General features: G+C 47.1%; 1 protein-coding gene across 1 annotated transcript in view; it reads right to left on the minus strand.

The window, feature by feature from the left end:
* Window positions 1–26283, minus strand: part of atf6b (activating transcription factor 6 beta) — a 127640-nt gene that overhangs the window by 51034 nt on the left and 50323 nt on the right. Inside the window, exons 6-8 of the mRNA XM_059971271.1 lie at window positions 24541–24717; window positions 22080–22297; window positions 9720–9905 (exon numbers count right to left, since the gene is read on the minus strand). Of these exons, the coding sequence (XP_059827254.1) occupies window positions 9720–9905; window positions 22080–22297; window positions 24541–24717 (581 nt within the window). The remainder of the gene's footprint in view (window positions 1–9719; window positions 9906–22079; window positions 22298–24540; window positions 24718–26283) is intronic.

A 26283-nucleotide genomic window follows, 5' to 3' on the forward strand; every position in this document is an offset into this window, starting at 1 on the left:
TAAGGACCCCCATCACCCAGGGCATCCCCTTTTCTCACTGTTACCATCAGGTAGGAGGTACAGAAGCCTGAAGGCACACACTCAGCAATTCAGGAACAGCTTCTTCCCCTCTTCTATTCAATTCCAAAATGGATAATGAACCCATGAACACAACCTCACATTTTTAAAATATATGTTATTTCTGTTTTTGCACTATTTTTAACATATATATGCTTACTGTAGCTGATTTATATTTTCCTTTCTATATTACCATGTATTGCATTGAACAGCTGCTGCTGAGTTAACCAATGCCACCACACATGTCGGTGATAATAAACCTGATTCTGGTTTTTCCAGAGACTGACGGGAGAGGGCTCTATCAGGGGGGTAGGGGGTAGTGCTGGGTATGTGTCTGGACCCTACTAACCCAGATATCTAGTTTCTCCCTGCTTGGCACCAAGCACGGTGGTACCTGCAGAAACTGCACGGAGCTGCTACAGTAGCTGAGTGCACACATGAACCTTTTCTTGTCTGGCTGGCATTCTCTTCTATGATTTACTAACACTGTACTCACAGGGTCGATGTAGTGACCTAATTCTGCTGTGTCTTATGGTCCCAGTGCAGACAGGCTATTCAGCCCCAGAACTCCATGCTGGTGTGTCTGGTCTAAATCTGACTCCTCTCATGCCTTCCCATGCTATTAGCCCCAAAAATACACCCTCTTTCTCATTTAACAGTAGAACATTTTCAACCTCTGTGTGTGGGTGTGTACTTAGCTGAATCAGGTGATCACCTGGAGTTGCCAAGATGTAGTTATCTTTCAATCTTTAGTGAAAGCTGTATTTGTCAGAGTGAAATGTGTCGTTACAGAGAAGGTTCACAAGATTGATTCCTGGGATGGCAGGACTTTCATATGAAGAAAGACTGGATCGACTAGGCTTATACTCGCTGGAATTTAGAAGATTGAGGGGGGATCTTATTGAAACGTATAAAATTCTAAAGGGATTGGACAGGCTAGATGCAGGAAGATTGTTTCCGATGTTGGGGAAGTCCAGAACGACGGGTCACAGTTTAAGGATAAAGGGGAAGCCTTTTAGGATTGAGATGAGGAGAAACTTCTTCACACAGAGAGTGGTGAATCTGTGGAATTCTCTGCCACAGAAAACAGTTGAGGCCGGTTCATTGGCTATACTTAGATAAGTTAGATATGGCCCTTGTGGCTAAAGGGATCGGGGATATGGAGAAAGCAGGTACAGGGTTCTGAGTTGGATGATCAGCCATGATCATACTGAATGGCGGTGCAGGCTCGAAGGGCCGAAGGGCCTACTCCTGCACCTGTTTTCTATGCTTCTATTTGTGCTAAGGAGCAGAACAGTCCAAGGATGTGCTGGGGCAACCTGTGACTAGAACATAGAACACAGGAAACCTACAGCACAATACAGCCCTTCGGCCCACAATGCTGTGCCAAACATGTTCTTACTTTAGAAATTACCTAGGGTTACCTGCAGCCCTCTGTTTTTCTAAGCTCAATGTACCTATCCACGAGTCTCTTAAAAGACCCAATTGTATCCATAAAACTTCAAGATACAGGAGCAGAATCAGGCCATTTGGCCCATTGAGCCTAGTCCAGTATTCCATTATGGCTGATTTATTATTTATAAATTGGGAAAATGAGAAGGAAGGGGGGCATCAGGGGAGGTGATTTATCTATCCTCCCTCTCAACCCCATTCTCCTGCTTTCTCTCTGTAATCTTTGACACCTTATATAATCCAGAACCTATCAATCTCTGCACTAAATATACTCAATAACTTGGCCTCCAAAACTGTCTGTGGCAATGAATTCCAAAGATTCGCCACCCTCTGGTGCTCTGTTCTGAAGGGTCGTCTCTCTAATCTGAATCCACAATTTACTGACCCTGACCCGTACGTGGGAGGAAACCATGCCAACTCTGCCATTCACTCCAATGAGAGGGTCCTCAACCTCCCAGCCTTCGAGAGAAACAGAATTCTCAACTGGATTAATCATTGCAAACACGAGGAAATCTGCAGATGCTGGAAATTCAAGCAACACACACACAGGCCAGGCAGCATCTATCTCCTATCATTTTGGGTCCCCCCCCTACCACTTTCAAATCTCTTACTATCTCTTTTTTCCGTTAGTCCTGACGAAGGGTCTCGACTCAAAACGTTGACTGTACTTCTTCCTACAGATGCTGCCTGGCCTGCTGCATTCCACCAGCATTTTGTGTGTGTTGCTTGGATTAATCATTGACTGCTTTTTCTGTGGAGTGTTAACACTCAAATGGAAGCAACTTCATCAGTGGGGTACCCACCCCACCTCATCTCCCACAACGTAGCCACGTCGTCAGTCTTTTCCCAGGGTTACAATTCAGTTCTATCACCCATGCACCTTTCTGCACTCCCAGTATCCTCACTCCATGGAACTGCATTTGTATAAAACACTAAAGATTGAAAGATAACTACACTCTTGGCAACTCCAGGTGATCACGTGATTCAGCTAAGTACACACCCACACACACAGGTTAGAAATGTTCTACTGTTAATGTGCCTCCTGCATTGGATAACTTCACTCACCTCAACACTGAACCAATTTTACAACCCCTAGACTCACTTTCAAGAACTCATGTTCTCAGTATTATTTATAATTAAAAAAAGTCTTGCAGGCTTTGTCTTCCTTTGCACTTTGGCTGCTTGTCAATCTTTGTGTGTAGTTTTACACTGATCCTATCATGCTGCTGTGCCTATTAAGTGACAGAACGGAGTTTGCCTTCCAGCCCATTGAGCCACCCCGCCCGATTTAACCCTAGTTTAATCACAGCACAATTTACAATGACCTACGAACCCGTACATCTTTGGACTGTGGGAGGAAACCAGCCCACCCGGAGGAAACCGCGTATTCCAGGGGAGGACGTACAGACTCCTTACAGAGGATGCTGAACTCAGGCGCCCCGAGCATTATAGCGTCAGGCTAACCGTGATGATATCACGGGGCTCCAGAGGACAAAGCTCAAGATAGAATATGGCGACCTGTATGTCTGGATAATAAATTCACAACTTCTGGCACTTTGGGCAGCATTTTTTTTGCCGTTTCTCTAGCCTTTTTCATGAGGCTGGGTTGCTGGCTCAATGCTCAACCCAGCACGGATGGAGAGTGTGCACGGGGCCAGTGGGGTTCAAAACTGGGACCACTCGCCTCAGTGCTGATAACACTACGCCACCAGCCGGCTTTGAGAATGAATTTATTTGGAGAGCCACCTAAGATTCTGTGTGTGCTTGGAAAGGTGGGTGCTGAGAAGATGCTAGCACTTTGGTGAGGGACGTCTGGAACAATCCGAGAGCATCAGGTGAGTCAAACATTATGGTGAAACAGAGAGAGAGAGAGAGAGAGAGAGAGAGAGAGAGATTGAGGGTGACAGTGAGAGTGTGTGTGTGAATATTGTTTGGGGCTTTGCTGTTGTTGCGCTGTTTTATCATTGCACGTCCTATGTGGTTCAGCTGAACAAGGTAGGCATGCCGTGTTGGTGCCGGAATGCGTGGTGAGGGGATACTCTCAACCACATGCTAGGGCTGGCTGTGAACATTATGCATTTCACTGTATGTTTCCGTATACATGTGATAAATAAAACGTGAACCTGAATCCATCCTACCACCCAGGGCATCTTGAAAAGGTGTTACCTCAAGAAGGTAGCATCCAGCATTAAGGACCCTCACAGCCTGGGACATGTCCTCCTCTCATTACCACCATCCGGGAGGAGGTGGTACAGGAGCCTGAACACACACACTCAATGTTTTAGGAACAACTTCTTTCCCTCCGCCATCAGATTCTGGAACAGTCCATGAACATTATTAGTTCCTTTTTGGTACTGTTTAGCTTTATATTTCTTATTATAACCTATTGTAATTTTTATGTATTGCAATGTACTGCTGCCACAAGACAACAAGTTTCACAACCCAAGCCTGTGATAATAAAGACGAACAAACACACTGGAGGAACTCAGCAGGTCGGGCAGCATCCGTTGAAATGTTTTGGGCCGAGACCCGGAATCTAAGGGGAAAGCACTATGGGTAGTAGAAGAGGGCAGAATCATGAGAGCGATGATAGGCAGCTGGAGGAGGAGGCAGAGTGAAAGTGGGATGGAGGAAGGGAGAGGGAGGGAATTACCGGAAGTTGGAGAATTCGATGTTCATGCCAAGGGGCTGGAGACTACCCAGACGGTACATGAGGTGTTGTTCCTCCAACCGAAGTTTGGCCTCATCATGGCAGTACAGGAGGCCATGTATGGACATATCTGAATGGGAATGTGAAGGAGAGTTGAAGTGAGTGGCAACTGGGAGATCCTGTCTGTTGTGGCAGATGAAGTGTAGGAGCTCAACGAAGTGGTCCCCCAATCTGCGTCAGGTCTCACCGATGTAGAGGAGGCTGCACCGGGAGCACCGGATGCAATAGATTACCCCAACAGACTCACAAGTGAAGTGTTGCCTCACCTGGAAGGACTACTTGGGGCCCTGAATGATGGTAAGAGAGGAGGTAGGGACAGGAGTAGCACTTACGCTTGCAGGGATAAGTGCCCAGTGGGAGATCCCTTTCCCCTTAGATCCCTTCTTCACCTCTCCCGCCTATCCCCTCCCTGCTTCCCCTCGCCCACCCCTTGATCTTTCCTCTGATTGGTTTTTCACCTGGCACATTCCACCCTCCACCCACCTTCTTTATAGGGCCCCTGCCCCCTCCTTCAGTCCTGACGAAGGGTCTCGGCCTGAAACGTTGATTGCTCATTTCAACGGATGCTGCCCGACCTGCTGAGTTCATCCAGCTTTTTTGTACGTCTTGATTTGACCACAGCATCTGCAGTGTACTTTGTGTTTACCTGTGATAATAAACCTGACTCTGAAATGGAATTAGGTATAATAACATCAGCATGTCGAGAAATCAGATGGCAGAGGGGAAGCTGTTCTTGAATCGTTGAGTGAGTGCCTTCAGGCTCCTGTACCTACTCCCCAGGACTGAGTGGGCAAATCCATGGAGACTGTACATTCTTTCATCACAAATAGTTGGGAAATCCCAAGTGGGAGACTGGGGCAGGAGGAGTGGAAGAGTTTAATCACGAGGTGCCAGGAGTTTAATGACCTGGAGAGGAAAGAGGGAGGAGGTGCAGTTCGAAACAGCAGATCAGGAGCCATTACACCCTCTGCTGGCTGGTTAGTCAATGACCATTAGCTTCATGTAAACGCGATTAACTCTGTACCCACCCGGATGAGATTCCCACAGCCAGGAATCACAGAAGGGATTTTGCAGATGCTGGAAATCCTGAGGAACAGGACTTCTGAATCCACAATCATCGACCCAGGGACTGAATTACAAGGGTGAAGAGGAAGTGAGACTGCTTTGATCAAGTACTTGCAGTGGTGGTTCAGTGATAGTGTACTGCGGGAGACCCAGGTTCCTTTCACAGTCAGTGCACTTACGGGCGACTCAGTGGCACAGCAGTTTGTGTAAAACTATTACAGCAACAGTGACCAGGGTTCAATTCCTGCCTCTGTGGACGGCCTCTCTCTGTGCACTTCAGTTCAGAATGCTATTTGCTTATGTCTGTTGTTTGCATGATTTGCTCTTTTCGCTCTGCACACTGGGTGTTTGATGGTCTTTTTTTTATTAATGGGTTCTTTGCTTTGTGGCTGCCTGTCAGGAGACAAATCTCAAAGTTGTATAACGCATACATACTTTGATAATAAATGTACTTGGAACTAGGGGACTCGACTGAAGGAGCCTGGTGGTCAGCGGTTCGTGCAGTGCTTTACAGTGTTAGATGCAAGACTGGGGTTCAATTCCCGATGCTGTCTGTAAGGAGTTTATATGTACTCCCCTTGACTGTGCCCGGGTTAGTAGGTTAATTGATCACAATCAAGGGGGAGTGTAACTGGGTGGCACAGGGTGACTGGGCTGGAAGGGTCTGTTACTGCACTGGATGCACAGCTCAGCAGAAAAATGGCAGAAAAAGTTCAAAAAGTGTGAAGCAAAGCACAGGGAATTGTGGATAACATTACAGCCAGGATGTGGGGTACAAGTTATAATGGGAGACAGAAAGGGCATATAAAAAGGGCAATGCTATGATAGGGAATTTCAGTGTGCAGGAAAATTGGGAAAATCAGGTTAGAGAGGGAATGTGTAGAATACCTATCAGATGACTTTTTAAGAGCAGCTTGTAGTTGAGAAAAGAGGAAAGGTAATTCTAGATCGAGTGTTGTGCAGTGAACTAGATTTGAATAGAAATTTGAAGGAACCCTCAAGAGAGACAGAACATAATATGACAGAATTCACCCTACAGGTTTGTAGGAGAAGCCTAAGTTGAACTATGAGTAAAGGGAATTACGAAGGTAAGAGACAGGAACTGGCCAAAATTGATCGGAAGGTGACACTAGTAGGGATGATGACAGAACAGCATTTGCTGGAGTTTCCGGGGGTAATTCGAAAGATGCAGCATAGATGCACCCCAAAGATGAAAACATTTTAAGGGAAGAATGATGCAACTGCGGCTGACAAAGGAATCAACAGGTAGCGTTAAATCAAAAGAGACGGCATATATAACAGCAAAAAATAGCTGGAAGTTAAAGGATTGGGAAGCTTTTACAAACTGGCAGATGTAAACTGAAAAAGCCATAAGGAGATAAACAATGAAATATGCTAGCCAACAATATAAAAGTTTTTTTCAGATATATAAAGAGAAAGAGAGAGGCAAGAGTGGATATCGGACCGCTGAAAAATGATCCTAAAGAGGTAGTAATGGGTGACCAAGAAATGGCAGAGGAACTTAATATGTATTTTGCATCACTCTTCACTGTGGAAGGCACTAGCAATATGCCAGAAATTTGAGAGTGTCAGAGGAAAGAAGTGAGTGCCATTGCTATTACTTAGGAGAAGGTACTTAGAAAGTTGAGAGGTCTGAACGTGGATAAGTCACCTGGGACAGATGGACTACATCCCACGGTTTTGAAAGAGGTTGTTATGGAGGCATTTCAAGAATCACTAGATTCTGGAATAGTTGTTGAGGACTGTAAAGTTGCAAATGTCACTCTACTCCTTAAGGGAGGTAAGGTAGATGAAAGCAAATTAGCCTGACTTCAGTGGGAAGATGTTGGAGTCCATTATTAAGGAGGTGGTTTCGGGGTACTTGAAGGGACATGCAAAATAGGCCAGAATCAGTAAGCTGTCCTTCAGATTTGTCTGACAAATCTGTTGGAATTCTTTGAGAAATTAACAGGCAGGATAGACAAAGCAGAGTCAGTGGATGTAGTTTACTTGGACTTTCAGAAGGCCCTTGACAAGGTGCTGTACATGAGGTTGTTTAACATGGTATTATAGGAACGACACCGGCATGGATAGATGACTGGCTGAATGGCAGGAGGCAGAGAGTGGGAATAATGGGAGTCTTTTCTGGTTGGCTGCCGGTTACTAGTTATGTTTCGCAGGGGTAGGTGTTTTCACGTTATATGTCAATGATTTGGATGATGGAATTGATGGCTTTGTGGCCAAGTTTGCAGATGAGAGAGGTGGAGGGGCAGGTAGTGTTGAGGAAGCAGGGAGACAGATTGGGAGAATAGGCAAGTAATTGGCAGAGGGTATATAGTGTAGCAAATTGTATGGTCATGCACTTTGGTAGAGAAAATAAAGGCATTGACTATATTCTAAACACGAAGAAAAATTTAAAAAATCAAAGGTGCAAAGGGTTTGTGAGTCTTCCTTAAAGGTTAACTTGCAGGTCAAGTTGGTGGTATGGAAAGGAAATGCAAGTTTAGCATCCATTTTCAGAGGACTAGAATATAAAAGCAAAGATGTAATGCTGAGGCTTCCTAAGACTTTGGTTAGACTGCATTTGGAGTATTGAGAGTAGTTTTGGGCCCCTTATTTAAGAAAGGATGCTTTGGCATTGGAGAAGGTCCAGAGGATGTTCAAGAGAATAATGAAATGGTTAACTTATGAAAAGCACTTGATGGCTCTGGGCCTGCACTCAGTGGAGTTTATAAGAAGGTGGAGGGGGAGGGGGAATCTCAATGAAACATATTGAATGGCCCAGATAGAGTGGACATGGAAAGGACGTCTTCTATAGTGGGGGTGTCTAGGACCAGAGGACACAGCCTCAGAATAGAGGGATAAACAAGGTAAGTATGTGGAATTCAGATGGCTGTGGAGGCCAAGTATATTCAAAGTGGAGTTTCACAGGTTCCTGGTTAGTAAGGGTGTCAAAGGTTACAGGGAAAAGACAGGAGAAAGGTGTTGAGACAGTTAATAAATCATCCATGATGGAACGGCAGAGCTGACTTGATGAGCTGAATGGCCTAGTTCTGCTCCTGTGTTTTATGATCTCTTATGGTCTTAACACCAAAACACCAATAAGGATTAAGACTTGGTTATCAGTCATAATGCAAAGAGAAGAAGACTGCAGCGAACAGTGGCTGGTGCTCACCGGTGTCTGTGGGTGGGATCGGGTATCAAATACCACATTTCCAAGTTTGCTGATTATGCAAGTCCGGGGCAGAATTGTGGAGAGAGGAGGATATGAGGAGAAATAGACAAGTGGACTGGGTTGTTGGGGGGGGGGGGGGTGGTGGGTGGAGACTTGGCCCATGGAACATAATATGGAAAAAGGCGAGGAGGCCCAGTTTGGTGAATGTGAGAGGGAAGCTGTCTGTCCTTAACATGGTGAGAGAGAGTGGATAACACGAATGTTCAAAGGGGGCTGAACGTAACATGTTACATTGGCCTTCAGTTGTGGGTCTGTACGTTCTTGTCGTGGCTGTTTGAGTTTCCACCGAGTGCTCTGGTTTCCTCCCACGTTCCACAGACACACAGGTTAGTAGGTAGATGGGTCACATGGGTGTAATTGGGCGGCACAGGCTCATTGGGTTGGGAGGGTCTGAACCATACTGTACTTTCTGTCCATAACCATCTGTTCATGGGGCATTCACACTTCCCGTGAATTCTCAATTCAATTCTTCACTTGGTTTAATTCCCCTTGTGTGATTTCTCTAGCCTCTAGTTGCCTCTCTTTCCCAGCATGCACAGGGAAGACTCCCATCATTATTTCTGGAAGTGAAGTCAAACAGCACAAGGTGCCCAACAACCTCCACCAGAAGTCAAAGTAACAGTTCCACTGACAAATCAGGAAATGTCTGACTGCTTGCCACGATGATATCTATGTTCACAATGAGAAAAAAACACTTGGAGGTACTTGAGGGCTCCGGAAAACCCAGGCGTTCATACAGGGACCTGGTAGCCTTACAGTCCCTTGGCAATAACTTCTACCATACGTACACTTTGCACGAGGAAGCTACCTCCTGCACACACTGTTCCTCAAAAACCTCTGCAGCCTAGGGAAGACTCTGCCAGCTCCCTCCCAACACTCATTCCTTGCTAACACTCCCCTGAAACGGAAAGTGTGCCAGTTGTATTTTTGGCACAACCACTTAAAACGAGGGTGGAGAATCTGAGGAATTCAGATTGTGTGTGCTTTTCTCACTACTGCATTACACAGTTAAGGTTATTAGTGATGAAAGGTCTTGGCCTGAGAAGTCGACTATTTATTCCCCTCCATAGATGCTGCCTGAGCTACTGAGTTTCTCCAGGTATGGGCAGGTGGGGGGTGTGTGCATGTATTTCTTCAGCGGTGGGGTGGAACAGAGGACAAGCGGAGAAGCAGAACTTACAGTTTTGGCTCAAACCTCACCTCTGAAACAATGCTGTCGAGCTTCTTCTTGAGCAGTGTGTTCTCCCGCTTGAGCTTCTCGTTCTCGCTGAGTGCCTCACGCAGTTTGCTCTCCAGACCCTGCAGGTACTCCTTCTTCTTCTTGCGAGACTGGAAGGCCGACTCCCGGTTCTTGATCATCCGCTGCTGACGCTTCAGCAGCTTTATCTATGGAGAGGAAGCAACGCATGAACAACGGAGTCAAGCCCACCAGCCCAAGATAGTGCTGGCGAGACATGATGGTTTGTGGGCAACTAACAAAACTACAAGTACTTTTGCCGCACCATGATCACTGCAATCCACAGCCTGTAAATTCCCACTGGGAGTTGTGCTTTTGAACCATCTGTATGATCTGCCGTTTTTGTGATATCCTGAAGGATTTCGTGAACTCTCGAGAGCAGGTTCCCACCTGCTTCAATAAGATAAGAATTATACCAGTTCCCAAGAAGAGAAGTGTGAGCTGCTTTAATGACTATCGTCCAGTAGCGCTCACATCTATGGTAATGATCTTTCAAGAATCACTAGATTCTGGAATGATTCTGGATGACAAGAAAACTACAAATGTCACTCCACTCTGCAAGAAGGGGGAGAGGCAGAAGAAAGGAACCTACAGGCCAGTTAGTCTGACCTCAGTGGTTGGGAAGATGTTGGAGATGATTATTAAGGATGAGGTCTCAGGGTACTTGGAAGCACCTGATAAAATAGGCTCTAGTCAGCATGACCTATTTTAAATCTTTTGGAATTCTTTCAAGAAATAACAAGTAGGATAGACAAAGGAGAATAGGTTGATGCTGTGTACTTAGATTTTCAGAAGGCCTTTGACAAGGTGTCACAAGAGGCAGCTTCACAAGCTACCAGCCCATGGTATTCCAGGAAAGATTCCAGCATGAAGAAAGCAGTGGCTGACTGGCAGGAGGCTAAGAGTGGGAATAAAGGGAGCCTTCTTTGGTTGGCTGCCAGTGACTAGTGGTGTTCCACAGCGGGCTGTGTTGGGACCACTTCTTTTAACATTGTATGTCAATTATTTGGAGGATGGAATTGATGGCTTTGTTAAAAAGTTCGCAGACAATATGAAGAGAGGTGGAGGAGCAGGTATTTTTGAGAAAGTAGAGAAGCCACTGAAGGACTTAGACAGATTACAAGAACGGGCAAAGAAATGGCATATGGAATACAGTGTCGTGAAGTGTACGGTCATGCACTTTGGTAGAGGAAATGAAATAGTTGACTATTTTCCAAATGGAGAGAAAATACAAAAAACTGAGGTTCAAAGAGACTTGGGAGTCCTTGTGCATAATTCTCTAAACGTTAACTTGCAGGTTGAGTCTATGGTGAGGAAGGCAAATGTGATGTTAGCATTCACTTCAAAAGCAAGAATGAAATGTTGAAACTTCATGAAGTACTGGTGAGACCTCACTTGGGAGCAGGTTTGGTCCTTTTATCTTAGAAAGGATGAGCTGAAACTGGAGTGTGTTCTAAGGAGATTCATGAGAATGATTCCAGGATTGAATGGCTTGTCATATGAAGAGCATTTGATGGCTCTGGGCCTGTATTCTCTAGAATTCTGAATAATGAAAGAGGATCTCATTAAATCATATTGAATATTGAAAAGCCTTGATAGAGTGGATGTGGAGATGATGCTTCTGATTGTGGGAGAGTCTAGGACCAGAGGACACAGATAGAGTGGATGTGGAGAGGATGTTTCCTATAGTGGGGGAGTCTAGGACCAGAGGGCACAGATAGAGTGGATATGGAGAGGATGTTTCCTATAGTGGGAGAGTCTATGACCAGAGGGCACAGATAGAGTGGATATGGAGAGGATGTTTCCTATAGTGGGGGAGTCTATGACCAGAGGGCACAGATAGAGTGGATGTGGAGAGGATGTTTCCTATAGTGGGGGAGTCTAGGACCAGAGGGCACAGATAGAGTGGATATGGAGAGGATGTTTCCTATAGTGGGAGAGTCTAGGACCAGAGGACACAGATAGAGTGGATGTGGAGAGGATGTTTCCTATAGTGGGAGAGTCTAGGACCAGAGGACACAGATAGAGTGGATGTGGAGAGGATGTTTCCTATAGTGGGGGAGTCTAGGACCAGAGGGCACAGATAGAGTGGATGTGGAGAGGATGATTCCTATAGTGGGGGAGTCTAGGACCAGAGGGCACAGATAGAGTGGATATGGAGAGGATGTTTCCTATAGTGGGAGAGTCTAGGACCAGAGGACACAGATAGAGTGGATGTGGAGAGGATGTTTCCTATAGTGGGGGAGTCTAGGACCAGAGGACACAGATAGAGTGGATGTGGAGAGGATGTTTCCTATAGTGGGAGAGTCTAGGACCAGAGGAAACAGAGAGACTGGATGTGGAGAGGATGTTTCCTATAGTGGGGGAGTCTAGGACCAGAGGACACAGATAGTGTGGATGTGGAGAGGATGTTTCCTATAGTGGGGGAGTCTAGGACCAGAGGACACAGTCTCAGGGATAGAAGGGTGTATTTTAGAATGGAGATGAGGAGGAATTTCTTCAGACAGTGTTAAATCTGTGGAACTCTTTGCCACAGGCAGCTGTGGAGGACTTTATGCACATTTAAGGCAGATTTTTGATAGGTCAGAACATGAAGTGATACGGGGAGAAGGCAGAAGATTGGGGCTGAGTGGATGAAACAGCGGAGCAGACTCAATGGGCCAAAAGGCCCGATTCTGCTCCTATACCAAATGGAAATGCTTTGAGAGGTTGCTCATGGCTAGAATCAACTCCTGCCTCAGCAAGGACCTTGACCCACTGCAACTTGCCTATTGCCACAATAGGTCTAAAGCAGACACAATCTCAATGGCTCTTCACGTGGCCCTAGATCACCTGGACAATACAAACACCTGTGTCAGGATGCTGTTCATTCCCTAAGACTTGATCGAAAAGCTACAGAACCTGGGCCTCTGTGCTTCCCTCTGCAATTGGATCCCCAACTTCCCAGCCAGGAGACCACCATCTGTGCGGATTGGTAATAACATCTCCTTCTTGCTGACAATCAACACTGGCGCACCTCAGGGACATATGCTTAGCCCACTGCTCTGCTCTCTGTATATCCATGACTATGTGGCTAGTCAGAGCTCAAGTGCCATCTATAATTTTGCTGAAGATACAACCATTGTTGGCAGAATCTCAGATGGAGATGAGAGGGTGTACAGGAGCAAGATCTACCAGCTAGTTGAATGGTGTCGCAGTACAACCCTGCACTCAGCATCAATAAGACCAAAGAGCTGATTGTGAACTTCAGAAAGGGTAAGATGAGGGAACACATACCAATCCTCAGGGGAATCAGAAGTGGAGAAGGTGAGAAATTTCAAGTCCCTGGGTGTCAATATCCCTGATGATCTAACTTGGTCCCAACATATTGATGCAGCCACAGAAAAGGCAAGACAGCAGCTATATTTCATTAGGAGTTTGAGGATATTTGATTTGCCACCTAAAACATTTGAAAACTTCTACAGATGTACTGTGGAGAACATTTTGACAGGCTGCATCACCGTCTGGTATGGTGTGGGGCACTGCATAGGATCGAAAGAAGCTACAGAAGGTTGTAAAATTCGTCAGCTCCATCATGGGTTCATAGTGTTCAAGACATCTTCAAGGAGCAGTGCCTCAGACAGGCAGTGTCCATTATTAAGGATCCCATCAGCCAGGACATGCCCTCTTCTCCCTGTTTCTGTCAGGAAGGAGGTACAGAAGTCTGAAGGCACACACTCAGCTACTCAGGAACAACCTCTCCCCCTCTGCCATCTGATTTCTAAATGGACAATGAACCCATGAACGCTACTACACTTTTTAATTATTTCTGTTTTTGCACTATTTTTAATTTAACTATGTAATGTACAGTTGAAAGAAAAGGTTTGCGAATCCTTTGCAATGACCTAGTTTAGTCCATTAATTACTCATATAGTCTGATCTTCATTTAAGTCACAATAATAGACAAACAATCTGCCTAAACTAACACAAACAATTGTATTTCCTCTCATCAATACTGAGTGCACCATTTAAACAATCGCAGTCTAGGTTCAAAAGAGTATGTGAACCTCTGGGGTAATGCCTTCTATAAAAGCTATTTGGAATCAGGAAATCCAATCAATGAGATGAGATGAGTGAAGTTGTGAGTTGTAGAGGTGCCTGACCTATAAAACAGACAAACAAAGTCAGGTTACTGACAGAGCCTGCTCTTCTCAAGAGAGATCTGTTTATGTGCATCATGCCTCAATCAAAGCAACTTTCAGAAGAAGAATTGTAGAGATGCATAAAGATGGAAAAGGCTAGAAAAGCATTTCTAAAGACTCGAGTGTTCATCAGTCCACAGTGAGAGAAACTGTCTCCAAATGGAGGAAACTCAGTACTGTTGCTACTCTCCCTAGGGATGGGCATCCTGCGAAGATCACACCAAGAGCACAATATGCAATGCTGAAGGAGGTGAAAAAGAACCCAAGGATAACAGCAAAAGACCTGCAGAAATCTCTAGAACTTGCTAAAGTCTCTGTCCATGTGCCCACGATAAGAAAACACTGAACAAGAATGGTGTTTGTAGAAGGACACCATGGAGGAAACCATTGCTCTCCAAAAGAAAACCTTACTGCACGTCTCAAGCTCGTAAAAGACCACCTGGATGTTCTACAACACTTCTGGGACAATGTCCTGTGGACAGATGAAACAGAAGTAGAACTTTTTGACAGAAATACACACTACTATGTTTGGAGGAAAAAAGGGTATAGCACACCAACACCAAAAGCTCACCCCACTGTGAAGCTTGGTGGGAGGAGCATCATGGTTTGGGGCTGCTTTGTTGCCTCAGGGCCTGGGCAGCTTAAACAATGGGCATCCTGTTGCACTCACCTCAATAATAAGCAAATGCTTTTATGGGGCTGGTCAAAGATTACATCTGCAGCTTGCTACCATCCAAACTGGACCCCCTACAATCCTCCTATCGGCACAACTGATTGACAGACGATGCAATAGCCACAGCTCTACATACTGTCCATAAACATCTGGAGAAGAAGGATGCCTATGTGAGAATGCTGTTCTTGGACTACAGTTCAGCATTCAACACCATAATTCCCTCCAGGCTCATCAAGAAGCTCAGAGACCTCGGCCTTGTGCAGCTGGATCCTGGACTTCCTGTCAGATCGCTGGCAGGTAAGAGTGGGCTCCCTCAGCTCCAACCCTCTATCAACACAGGAGCCCCTCAGGGCTGTGTACTAAGGCCCCTCCTTTACTCTCTGTATATCCATGATTGTGACTGTATTTACTCTCTGTATATCCACAACTCTAATCTGCTAAATAAATTTGCTGACAACACTACATTGATTGGCCTAATCTCAAACAATAACAAGGTGGCCTACAGGGAAGAAGTCATCTCTCTGGCACAGTGGTGTCAAGAAAACAACCTCTCCCTCCATGTCACAAAAACAAAGGAGCTGGTTGTGGATTACAGGAGGAATGGACACAGGCTAACCCCTATTGACATCAATGGATCTGGGGTTGAGAGGGTGAACAGCTTCAAGTTCCTCAGCATCTCACGAGGATCTCACGTGGTCTGTACACACCAGCTGTGGGGTGAAAAAGGCACAACAGCACCTCTTTCACCTCAGACGTTGAAGTTTGGTATGGGCCTCCATATCCTAAGAACTTTCTATAGGGGCACAATTGAGAGCATCCTGACTGGCTGCATCACTGCCTGGTACGGGAACTGTACTTCCCTCAACCACAGGACTCTGCAGAGAGTGGTGCGGACCGCCCTGTTGTGAACTTCCCATGATTAAGGACATTTATAAAGAGCCCAAAGGATCATTGGTGACCCGAGTCACCCCAACCACAAACCACTCCAGCTGCTACCATCCGGGAAACTGCAGCATTAAAGTCAGGACCAACAGGCTCCGGGACAGCTCCTTCCACCAAGCCATCAGACTGATTAACTTACACTGATTTGAATGTATTTCTATTCGATGTTACATTGGCTGTTCTATTTATTATAAATTACTATGATTGCACATAACACATTTAGACAGAGACATAATGTAAAGATGTAAGAAATAAAGTCAATTCAATTCAATTGTTTAGGGAACAATGAATTCTAAATTGTATGAAGGCATTTTACAGGAGAATGACAGGGTAGTGGTCTGTGACCTGACGCTTATAAAAGTTGGATGATGCAACAAGACAACGATCTGAAAGACAAGAGTAAATCAACAACTGACACCGTGACTGTGGCTTGCAGCCATCGACACTCCCTCAGCACTGAACTGACTCAGTGACTGCGGCCTGCAGCCATCGACACTCCCCTCAGCACTGAACTGACACCGTGACTGTGGCCTGCAGCCATCGACACTCCCCTCAGCACTGAACTGACTCAGTGGCTGTGGCCTGCAGCCATCGACACTCCCCTCAGCACTGAACAGACTCAGTGACTGCGGCCTGCAGCCATCGACACTCCCCTCAGCACTGAACAGACTCAGTGACTGCGGCCTGCAGCCATCGACACTCCCCTCAGCACTGAACTGACTCAGTGACTGCGGCCTGCAGCCATCGACACTCCCTCAACACTGAACTGACTCAGTGACTGCGGCCTGCAGCCATCGACACTCCCTCAACACTGAACTGACTCAGTGACTGCGGCCTGCAGCCATCGACACTCCCCTCAGCACTGAACTGACTCAGTGACTGCGGCCTGCAGCCATCGACACTCCCCTCAGCACTGAACTGACTCAGTGACTGCGGCCTGCAGCCATCGACACTCCCCTCAGCACTGAACTGACACCGTGACTGTGGCTTGCAGCCATCGACACTCCCTCAGCACTGAACTGACTCAGTGACTGCGGCCTGCAGCCATCGACACTCCCCTCAGCACTGAACTGACTCAGTGACTGCGGCCTGCAGCCATCGACACTCCCCTCAGCACTGAACTGACTCAGTGACTGCGGCCTGCAGCCATCGGCACTCCCTCAGCACTGAACTGACTCAGTGACTGCGGCCTGCAGCCATCGACACTCCCCTCAGCACTGAACTGACACCGTGACTGTGGCTTGCAGCCATCGACACTCCCTCAGCACTGAACTGACTCAGTGACTGCGGCCTGCAGCCATCGACACTCCCCTCAGCACTGAACTGACTCAGTGACTGCGGCCTGCAGCCATCGACACTCCCTCAACACTGAACTGACTCAGTGACTGCGGCCTGCAGCCATCGACACTCCCCTCAGCACAGAACTGACTCAGTGACTGTGGCCTGCAGCCATCAACACTCCCTCAACACTGAACTGACTGTGTGACTGTGGCCTGCAGCCATCGGGACTCCCTCAGCACTGAACTGACTCAGTGACTGCGGCCTGCAGCCATCGACACTCCCTCAACACTGAACTGACTGTGTGACTGTGGCCTGCAGCCATCGGGACTCCCTCAGCACTGAACTGACTCAGTGACTGCGGCCTGCAGCCATCGACACTCCCTCAACACTGAACTGACTCAGTGACTGTGGCCTGCAGCCATAGGGACTCCCTCAACACTGAACTGACTCAGTGACTGTGGCCTGCAGCCATCGGCACTCCCTCAACACTGAACTGACTGTGTGACTGTGGCCTGCAGCCATCGACACTCCCTCAACACTGAACTGACTCAGTGACTGTGGCCTGCAGCCATTGACACTCCCTCAACACTGAACTGACTGTGTGACTGTGGCCTGCAGCCATCGACACTCCCCTCAGCACTGAACTGACTCAGTGACTGCGGCCTGCAGCCATCGACACTCCCTCAACACTGAACTGACTGTGTGACTGTGGCCTGCAGCCATCGACACTCCCCTCAGCACTGAACTGACTCAGTGACTGCGGCCTGCAGCCATCGACACTCCCCTCAGCACTGAACTGACTCAGTGACTGTGGCCTGCAGCCATCGACACTCCCCTCAGCACTGAACTGACTGTGTGACTGTGGCCTGCAGCCATCGACACTCCCTTCAACACTGAACTGACTCAGTGACTGCGGCCTGCAGCCATCGACACTCCCCTCAGCACTGAACTGACTCAATGACTGTGGCCTGCAGCCATCGACACTCCCCTCAACACTGAACTGACTCAGTGACTGCGGCCTGCAGCCATCGACACTCCCCTCAGCACTGAACTGACTCAGTGACTGTGGCCTGCAGCCATCGACACTCCCCTCAACACTGAACTGACTCAGTGACTGCGGCCTGCAGCCATCGACACTCCCCTCAGCACTGAACTGACTCAGTGACTGTGGCCTGCAGCCATCGACACTCCCCTCAGCACTGAACTGACTCAGTGACTGTGGCCTGCAGCCATCGACACTCCCCTCAACACTGAACTGTCTGTGTGACTGCGGCCTGCAGCCATCGACACTCCCCTCAACACTGAACTGACTCAGTGACTGTGGCCTGCAGCCATCGACACTCCCCTCAGCACTGAACTGTCTGTGTGACTGTGGCCTGCAGCCATCGACACTCCCTCAGCACTGAACTGACTGTGTGACTGTGGCCTGCAGCCATCGGCATTCCCTCAACACTGAACTGACTCAGTGACAGTGGCCTGCAGCCATCGGCACTCCCTCAGCACTGAACTGACTCAGTGACTGCGGCCTGCAGCCATCGACACTCCCCTCAGCACAGAACTGACTCAGTGACTGTGGCCTGCAGCCATCGACACTCCCTCAACACTGAACTGACTGTGTGACTGTGGCCTGCAGCCATCAGCACTCCCTCAACACTGAACTGACTGTGTGACTGTGGCCTGCAGCCATCGACACTCCCTCAACACTGAACTGACACCGTGACTGTGGCCTGCAGCCATCGGCATTCCCTCAACACTGAACTGACTCAGTGACTGTGGCCTGCAGCCATCGACACTCCCCTCAGCACTGAACTGACTCAGTGACTGTGGCCTGCAGCCATCGGCACTCCCTCAACACTGAACTGACTGTGTGACTGTGGCCTGCAGCCATCGACACTCCCTCAACACTGAACTGACTCAGTGACTGTGGCCTGCAGCCATCGACACTCCCTCAACACTGAACTGACTCAGTGACTGTGGCCTGCAGCCATCAACACTCCCTCAACACTGAACTGACTCAGTGACTGTGGCCTGCAGCCATCGACACTCCCCTCAGCACTGAACTGACTCAGTGACTGTGGCCTGCAGCCATCGGCACTCCCTCAACACTGAACTGACTCAGTGACTGCGGCCTGCAACCATCGGCACTCCCTCAGCACTGAACTGACTGTGTGACTGTGGCCTGCAGCCATCGGCACTCCCTCAACACTGAACTGACTCAGTGACTGTGGCCTGCAGCCATCGGCACTCCCTCAACACTGAACTGACTCAGTGACTGCGGCCTGCAGCCATCGACACTCCCTCAGCACTGAACTGACTCAGTGACTGTGGCCTGCAGCCATTGACACTCCCTCAGCACTGAACTGACTCAGTGACTGCGGCCTGCAGCCATCGGCATTCCCTCAACACTGAACTGACTCAGTGACTGTGGCCTGCAGCCATCGGCACTCCCTCAACACTGAACTGACTGTGTGACTGTGGCCTGCAGCCATCGACACTCCCCTCAGCACTGAACTGACTCAGTGACTGCGGCCTGCAGCCATCGGCACTCCCTCAACACTGAACTGACTGTGTGACTGTGGCCTGCAGCCATCGACACTCCCCTCAGCACTGAACTGACTCAGTGACTGCGGCCTGCAGCCATCGACACTCCCTCAACACTGAACTGACTGTGTGACTGTGGCCTGCAGCCATCGACACTCCCCTCAGCACTGAACTGACTCAGTGACTGTGGCCTGCAGCCATCGACACTCCCTCAACACTGAACTGACTCAGTGACTGTGGCCTCGCTTTCAGAAACTCATTCTGTGTATTATTTGTTCATTTTTTCTTACTATTTGAACAATTTGTTCTTTCTCGCACAGTGGATGGTTTATGGTTTTCATGGTAAGAGGTTTTTCATGGATTCTATTTTGTATGTTGGTTCTGTGGCTGCCAGATGAATCTCAAGGTTCTATGTGGTATAATTACTTCCATAATAAATGTACTTTGAACACATCAGTCAGTGTCCAACCTTAGCCGGCCTCCAATTTGGATCAGACCTTCCCTCATCTGTGCCTTTGCGACCTGCAGCTTGGAATATTCCAGCACATTCCTGGGACCCAGCGCAGATCAGCGGACTGCTTCATTGAGCTCATTCTCTCCATCTGAAGCAAAACTCGGATCACCAGTGCCCACCCATTTGAATTCAACTTCCCATTCCCATTCCGACATGTCAGCTCGTGGCCTCCGCTGTTGCTGTGACGAGGCCAGACTCAAGCTGAGGAGCAGCAAAGTTCAAAGTCTGAAGTAAATTTGTACTCAACGTGAATCTCAAGTCACCATATACGAACCCCAGATTCATTTTCTTGCTGGCTTTCACAGTAACTACCATGAAACACAATAGAAAGACTGCAAACAAAATGATGTACAAACAACCAATCTGCAAAAACAAAAGGAAAATAATAAATAAATAAGCAATAAATATCAAGACGATGAGATAAAAGAGTTCTTGAAAGTGAGTCCATAGGTTGTGAGAACATTTCAGTGATGGGGCAAGTGTAGTTGGGTGAAGTTATTTCCTCTGGTTCAGGAGTCTGATGGTTGAGGGCTGGTATCTGTTCCTGAATCTGGTGGTAAGGGTTCTGAGGCTCCTGTGTTTACTTCCTGATGGCAGCTGTGCCTCACATTCCATCTTGGTAGCCTCCAAGCTCTGCCACTCCCTCGCTCGCTCTTCTCCATTTGGGTTATGGCCTCCCCCTTGCCCATCACCTCCCTCTGGCATTTCTCAACCCGAGTATTTAAGAAAAACCCGGTGTGAAGTGATTCACTTTGAAAGGGCCATCTTGAAGTTAGTACAGGGTTAATGACAGGATTTTTAGCAGTGTGGAGGAATAGAGGGATATTGAGGGTGTCCCTCAATACTGCCACAGAATTTAGTAGGGTGATTAAGAAGGTGTATGGTGTGTTGGCCTTCATTAGCTGGGGACTGAGTTCAAGAGCTGCAAGGTCATGTTACAGCTCTATACAACCTTGGTTAGACCACACTTGGAATATTGTGTTCAGTTCTGGATGGATATGGAAATTTTAGAGAAGGTGTAAAGAAGATTTACCAGATGCTGCATGGATTAGAAAGCATTTCATGAGGATAGGTTGAGTGAGCTAGGGCTTTAATTTTCTTTGGAGTGGAGGAGGATGAGAGGTGACTTAACAGAGATGTGCAAGATTTATCGATAAGAGACATAGATAGAATGGATAGCAGACGAATTCTTCCCAGGGTGGAAATGGCTGAGACAAGAGGGCATAATTTTAAGGTTATTGGAGGGAAGTATGGGGGAGGGGGTATGTCAGAAGTAGGTTTTTAACGCAGACAGTGAAACACCCTGCTACAGGCAGTAGTAGAGGCAGATACATTAGGGGTGTTTAAAAGACTCTAAGATAGACGTATGGATGATAGAAAATCAGAGAGTTATGTGGAGTGAAGGGTTAGATTGATTGTGGAGAAGGTTAAAAGGTCAGCACAACATCATGGGCCAAAGAGACTGGACCATTCTATGTTCTAAGCAATTCTGGTTGAGAGATAAAATGTCACACTGAAGACAAACTGAGAACATCCTGATCTTCAATTAACACCAGGCAGTCTGTTATACCAACCTCGGGAGACACTGTACATTGTACATATGTTATATATGCAGAAATGACAGAATGCCATCACAGGTAAAGCCCTCTCCACCACTGAGTGTTTCTACATGAAAAATGTCACAGGAAAAGCAGCAACCATTAGAGACCCCCCCACCAACCATCAGAGACCCCCCCACCAACCAGGACGTGCTCTCTTCTCACTCCTGCCATCGAGGAGGAGGTACAGGAACTTCAGGACCCACGCCACCAGGTCCAGGAACTGTTATTACCCCTCAACCACCATGCTCTTGAACCAGTGGGGACGTCTATACTCACCTCATCACTGAACTGTTACCACAACCTACAGTGTCACTTTCAGTACACTTCACCCATGCTCCTGATATTTATTGTTTGCTGGCTTGTTTATTATTTTGCTTGTGTTTTTTTTGTTTCTCTGTATTTACTGTGAGTGACTACTAGGAAACAAATGTCAGATTTGTACACAGTGACATAAGTGTGATTTGATAATTTATTTTCTTTGAAGGTTGAGAAGAGCTCCAAAATGAAGCTTGTCCAATCTGAAATGGCACATGACTACTGAAACCGCAACCGTGTTCGTAGGTCCGCACTGCACCGGCTCCTGTACTCACGTCAATCTCCGAAGAGTTGCTTCCAGTATGTGTTGGCGCAGGAATGATTGGTTTGGTGGCAGACTTGTTGATGCCAATCCCATTGGCAACAGTGGTGGGCCGCTTGCAGTTGGTAGAAAGCCCATTGATGGCCCCATTCGCTGCTGGAACCTTGATTAGCCCCTGCACTGGGATTCTCACCAGGTCCGACTGGGAGAGCACCACTGACTGCCGTGACACTGCCGAGAGGGAGAGACAGAGAGGGCGTTCAGTACAAGCTTCTCTCCGGAATGGTATCCCACCAATATTCACATCTAAACATCTCGGCCTTCCAGCTTCTCACCTTCTCTAGGTGAGTGACAGGTTTCTGCTAACCCAGAATATTTTATTTTATTTAGAGTGATGGTGCGGAACTGCACCGTCAGCAAACACACCTCTTTAACCATAGCCGAATTAGACAGTGATGCAGCCAGTTCGAACGCTGTCAACAGTACATCTGTAGAAATATCCGGGATAATTTACAATGACCAATTAACCTACTAACCAGTACGTCTTGCACAATTCTGTACTCGTTAACGTGGAGCGGAGAATCTGGCGGGAGCAAAGAATGGTAGGAAAGCCGAGGATGAAGTGCTGGGACAAGTGGCAGAGAAGGAGTGCCAGGGTGGGGGGGGGGGGGGCGGGTGACAGATGCAGGCACACCCAGCCCAGCCCAGCCCTGCGACAACAGGCAAGAGCATTTGATCCCAAACAACTGGTTTATTGATCATTACTGAATGTCTCTCTGGAGACCTATATCAAAATCACATACATCATGAAAGTTTCTTGTGGCAGCAGTACAGTGCAGTACATAAAATTACTACAGTATTGTGCAAAAGCCTTAGGCATCATAGCTATGGTGGGGGTATCCACAACTAGAGGACACAGCCTCAAAAGTGAGGAGCAACCTTGGCAGGGAGGAATTGTTTTAGCCAGAGTATGGTGAATCTGTGGAATGCTCTGCTACAGACTGTGGCGGAGGCCGTCCATGGGTATATTTAAAGCGGAAGTTGATTGTTTTCTAATCTGTCAGGGCATCAAAGGCTATGGTGAGAAGGCAGGTAAATGGGGTTGAGTGGGATCTGGGATCATCCATGATGGAATGGTGCAGCAGATTCAATGGGCTGAATGGCCTAATTCTGCTCCTATGTCTTACATATGCCAAAGACTTTTGTACAGTACTGTAGGTAAAAGTTGATCCTTGATGAAAAGTCAAGATATAGAGACAGGTCACAAATGATCTTAATGAACACCCTAGAAGAAAATTTACAAGGATGTTTCTGAGTCTTCAGGACCTGAGCTACAGGGAATAGGTTAGGACTTTATTCCCTGAAACAAAGAGAGATTTTGATATATGCAAAGTTATGAGAGGTATAGATAGCATAAATACAAGCAGGCTATTTCTACTGATAAATACGAGATTCTGCAGATGCTGGAATCAAGAGTCTCTCTCTCTCTCTCTCTCTCACGCATGCACACACAAAGTTCTGGAGGAAATCAGCACCCATGGAAATGAATAAACAGTTGACGCCTTAGGCTGAGACCCTTCTTCAGGGCTTCTACTGATTCGAAGTTTTCGCATGATGTTGGCTGAGACTAGAAACTGAGGTCATGAGTTAAGGGTGAAAGACAAAATATTTCAGGGAAACCTGATGAATGGTTTCACTCAAAGGGTTGTGTGAGTGTGGAACGAGCTGCTGCAAGATTGGAGGATGAAGGTTCAATTACAATATTTTAGGGAAGCTTGGATAAGTACAGGTGCAGGTTGATTGGAGTAGGCAGAATAATAGCTTGGCATGAACTAGATGGGCTGAAGGGCTTAGAACTGTGCTGTAGTATTCTATCACTCTAGTGACATGGCATCTTCTTGTTCTTGGATTCTTCAACGCGTCAATAGACGTAACAAGATGGGGTTCTTTTCTCCAAAAAGGAGAAGAGTCTTTAAGACAATGAATAGCAGACTGACAGGGAGAGTGGAATTGGGGCACATGTTGGAGTTCGCTGGAGTTTAGAAGGATGAGGGGAATCTCACTGGAACCTATCGAATATTGAAAGGCCTGTATAGAATGGACACAAAGAGGATGTTTCCTATTGTGGGGGAGTCTAGGACCAGAAGGTACATCCTCAGAATGGAGGGTCGTCCATTTCGAACGGAGATGAGGAGGAATTTCTTTAGCCAGAGGGAAGTGAATCTTTGATATAGATTTTTGATTAGTCAGGGCATTGAAGGTTATGAAGGACTGAGGGGAAAATGGATCAGCCATGATGGAATAGCAAAGCAGAACCAGTGGGCCAAATGGTCTAATTCTGCTCCTATATCTTATGGTCACTAAGACTGACGTAGACACAAACATATGAACTGGGCAATTCAGAGAAATTTCTGGAACAGATGAGGACCTGTGCAGGAGGGTGGTGGGACAGCGAGGGAGTGCTCTGATCATACCTGGAATGGGCTGAGGCTGAGACACAGGGAGACTGGTTTGCACCGACTGTAGAATGATCGTCTTCGCCGGGCTGGTGCTTGGTGCACTGGGCAGCGTTGTCACGACAACTGGTTTGGGCTGGATGGTGGGCTTGCTGCACAGGATGCTGTTGGCCTTGATACTTCCAGTGGCTTGTTCTGGAGTAGGGAAGGTAGAGTAAAATTAGAGCAGGATTCACAGCTTGGCATCATGATAGACACAATCCAAGCTCCTGGTCAAAGGATCTCAATCTCGGGGCCAGAAATCCATTTTCACATGTTACATCTCATCAAGACTTGAGATTTCTTAGCGTCATTTCCAGTACAAAAGCTATTTCATTACAAAAAGGACAGGTTGTTCAACTCTGTCCTCTCTCCAGATCCTCCAGGAGGGCCATGCGTTAGGGAAATTCTACGCAGTTTCTAGACTAGGTTACATGGTCAGCACAACTGTGATGTGCTGCAGATTTCTATGTTCTAGCCATAACCTTGTCATGGTTTGGAGGCTTGCGTGCCTCATTGACCCAGAGAGCTACGCTGTCTGGAGTCAGGGCTTTATGCTTTGGCTGTTAGTCTTTGTCCTGTTTGGCATGGGTGATCCTACCAAGAGCCAGGTTCTCCAGATTCGGAGAGTCAGTTCATGGGTAACAACCCTGACAGGTCATACAAAACTGTTAAGGAAACAGCTGTGTGTGTGATGGTACAACTGAGTCTCCACACAGGACTTACATGACTGACAGTATTGAAAACTGAAAGGAAGCTACTGACACTACGAAGGAATCCCTAAGCACCGTGACACAGAGATGGAGGACCTTCGTTGCTTCCCTACATGCCAGCAGGTGGAATGGGCAGTGAGTGAGTCTCCACAGATGCAGCCTGATGTGTTGAGCAGTTCCAGTACTTTGCCTTTTTCTTTTCTTATCCTATCTTTCCTATCCTTTTGGCCCATCAAGATCATGCTGAACTATTACTCGGTCTAGTCCATTGACCTGCACCTGGTCCATAGGCCTCCATACCCCTCCCATCCATGTACACAACCCAATTTCTCTTAAATGTTGAAATCAACTCACATCCACCACTTTCACTGGCAGCTCGATCCACACTCTCACCACCCTCCGAGTGAAGACGATCCCCTTAAATATTTCACCTTTCAAGCTTAATCTAGTTCTAGTCTCAGCCAAGCTCAGTGGAAAAAGCCTGCTTGCATTTACCCTATCGATACTCCTCATAGTTTTCTATATTGCTATCAAATTTCCCCTCATTCCCCTAAACTCCAGGGAATAAAGTTCTAACATATTCAATCTTTTCCTGTAACTCAGGTCCTCGATTCCTGGCAACATTGTTGTGAAATTTTCTGTGTGGTATTTCGATGTGTGTAACCACAGGAAAGGATCGTTTCTTCAACTCATTCCCTATCTCGTAGTTAGAGAGATCAGACCCTAACAGCTCTCTGAACATGACAAAGGATAAATCATGTGGATAGGAACGTTCATTCTCCGCACAAACATTCGATTAAAACAAAACAATAAGTCTTTCTAACTGATGCATCACCGCTTGGTATGGAGGGAAAAGCACAGGAAAAGCTGCAAACTCAGCCAGCTCCGTCATGGGCACTAGTCTCTCCAGCATCTGTGACACCTTCAAAAGGTGATGCCCATAAAGGTGGCATCCATCAGTAAAGATCCCCAGTGTTATTAAACCCAATTCTGGTTCGGAGTCTCTCTC

Source organism: Hypanus sabinus, chromosome 5 (assembly GCF_030144855.1).
Source record: "Hypanus sabinus isolate sHypSab1 chromosome 5, sHypSab1.hap1, whole genome shotgun sequence".
Lineage (NCBI taxonomy): Eukaryota > Metazoa > Chordata > Chondrichthyes > Myliobatiformes > Dasyatidae > Hypanus > Hypanus sabinus.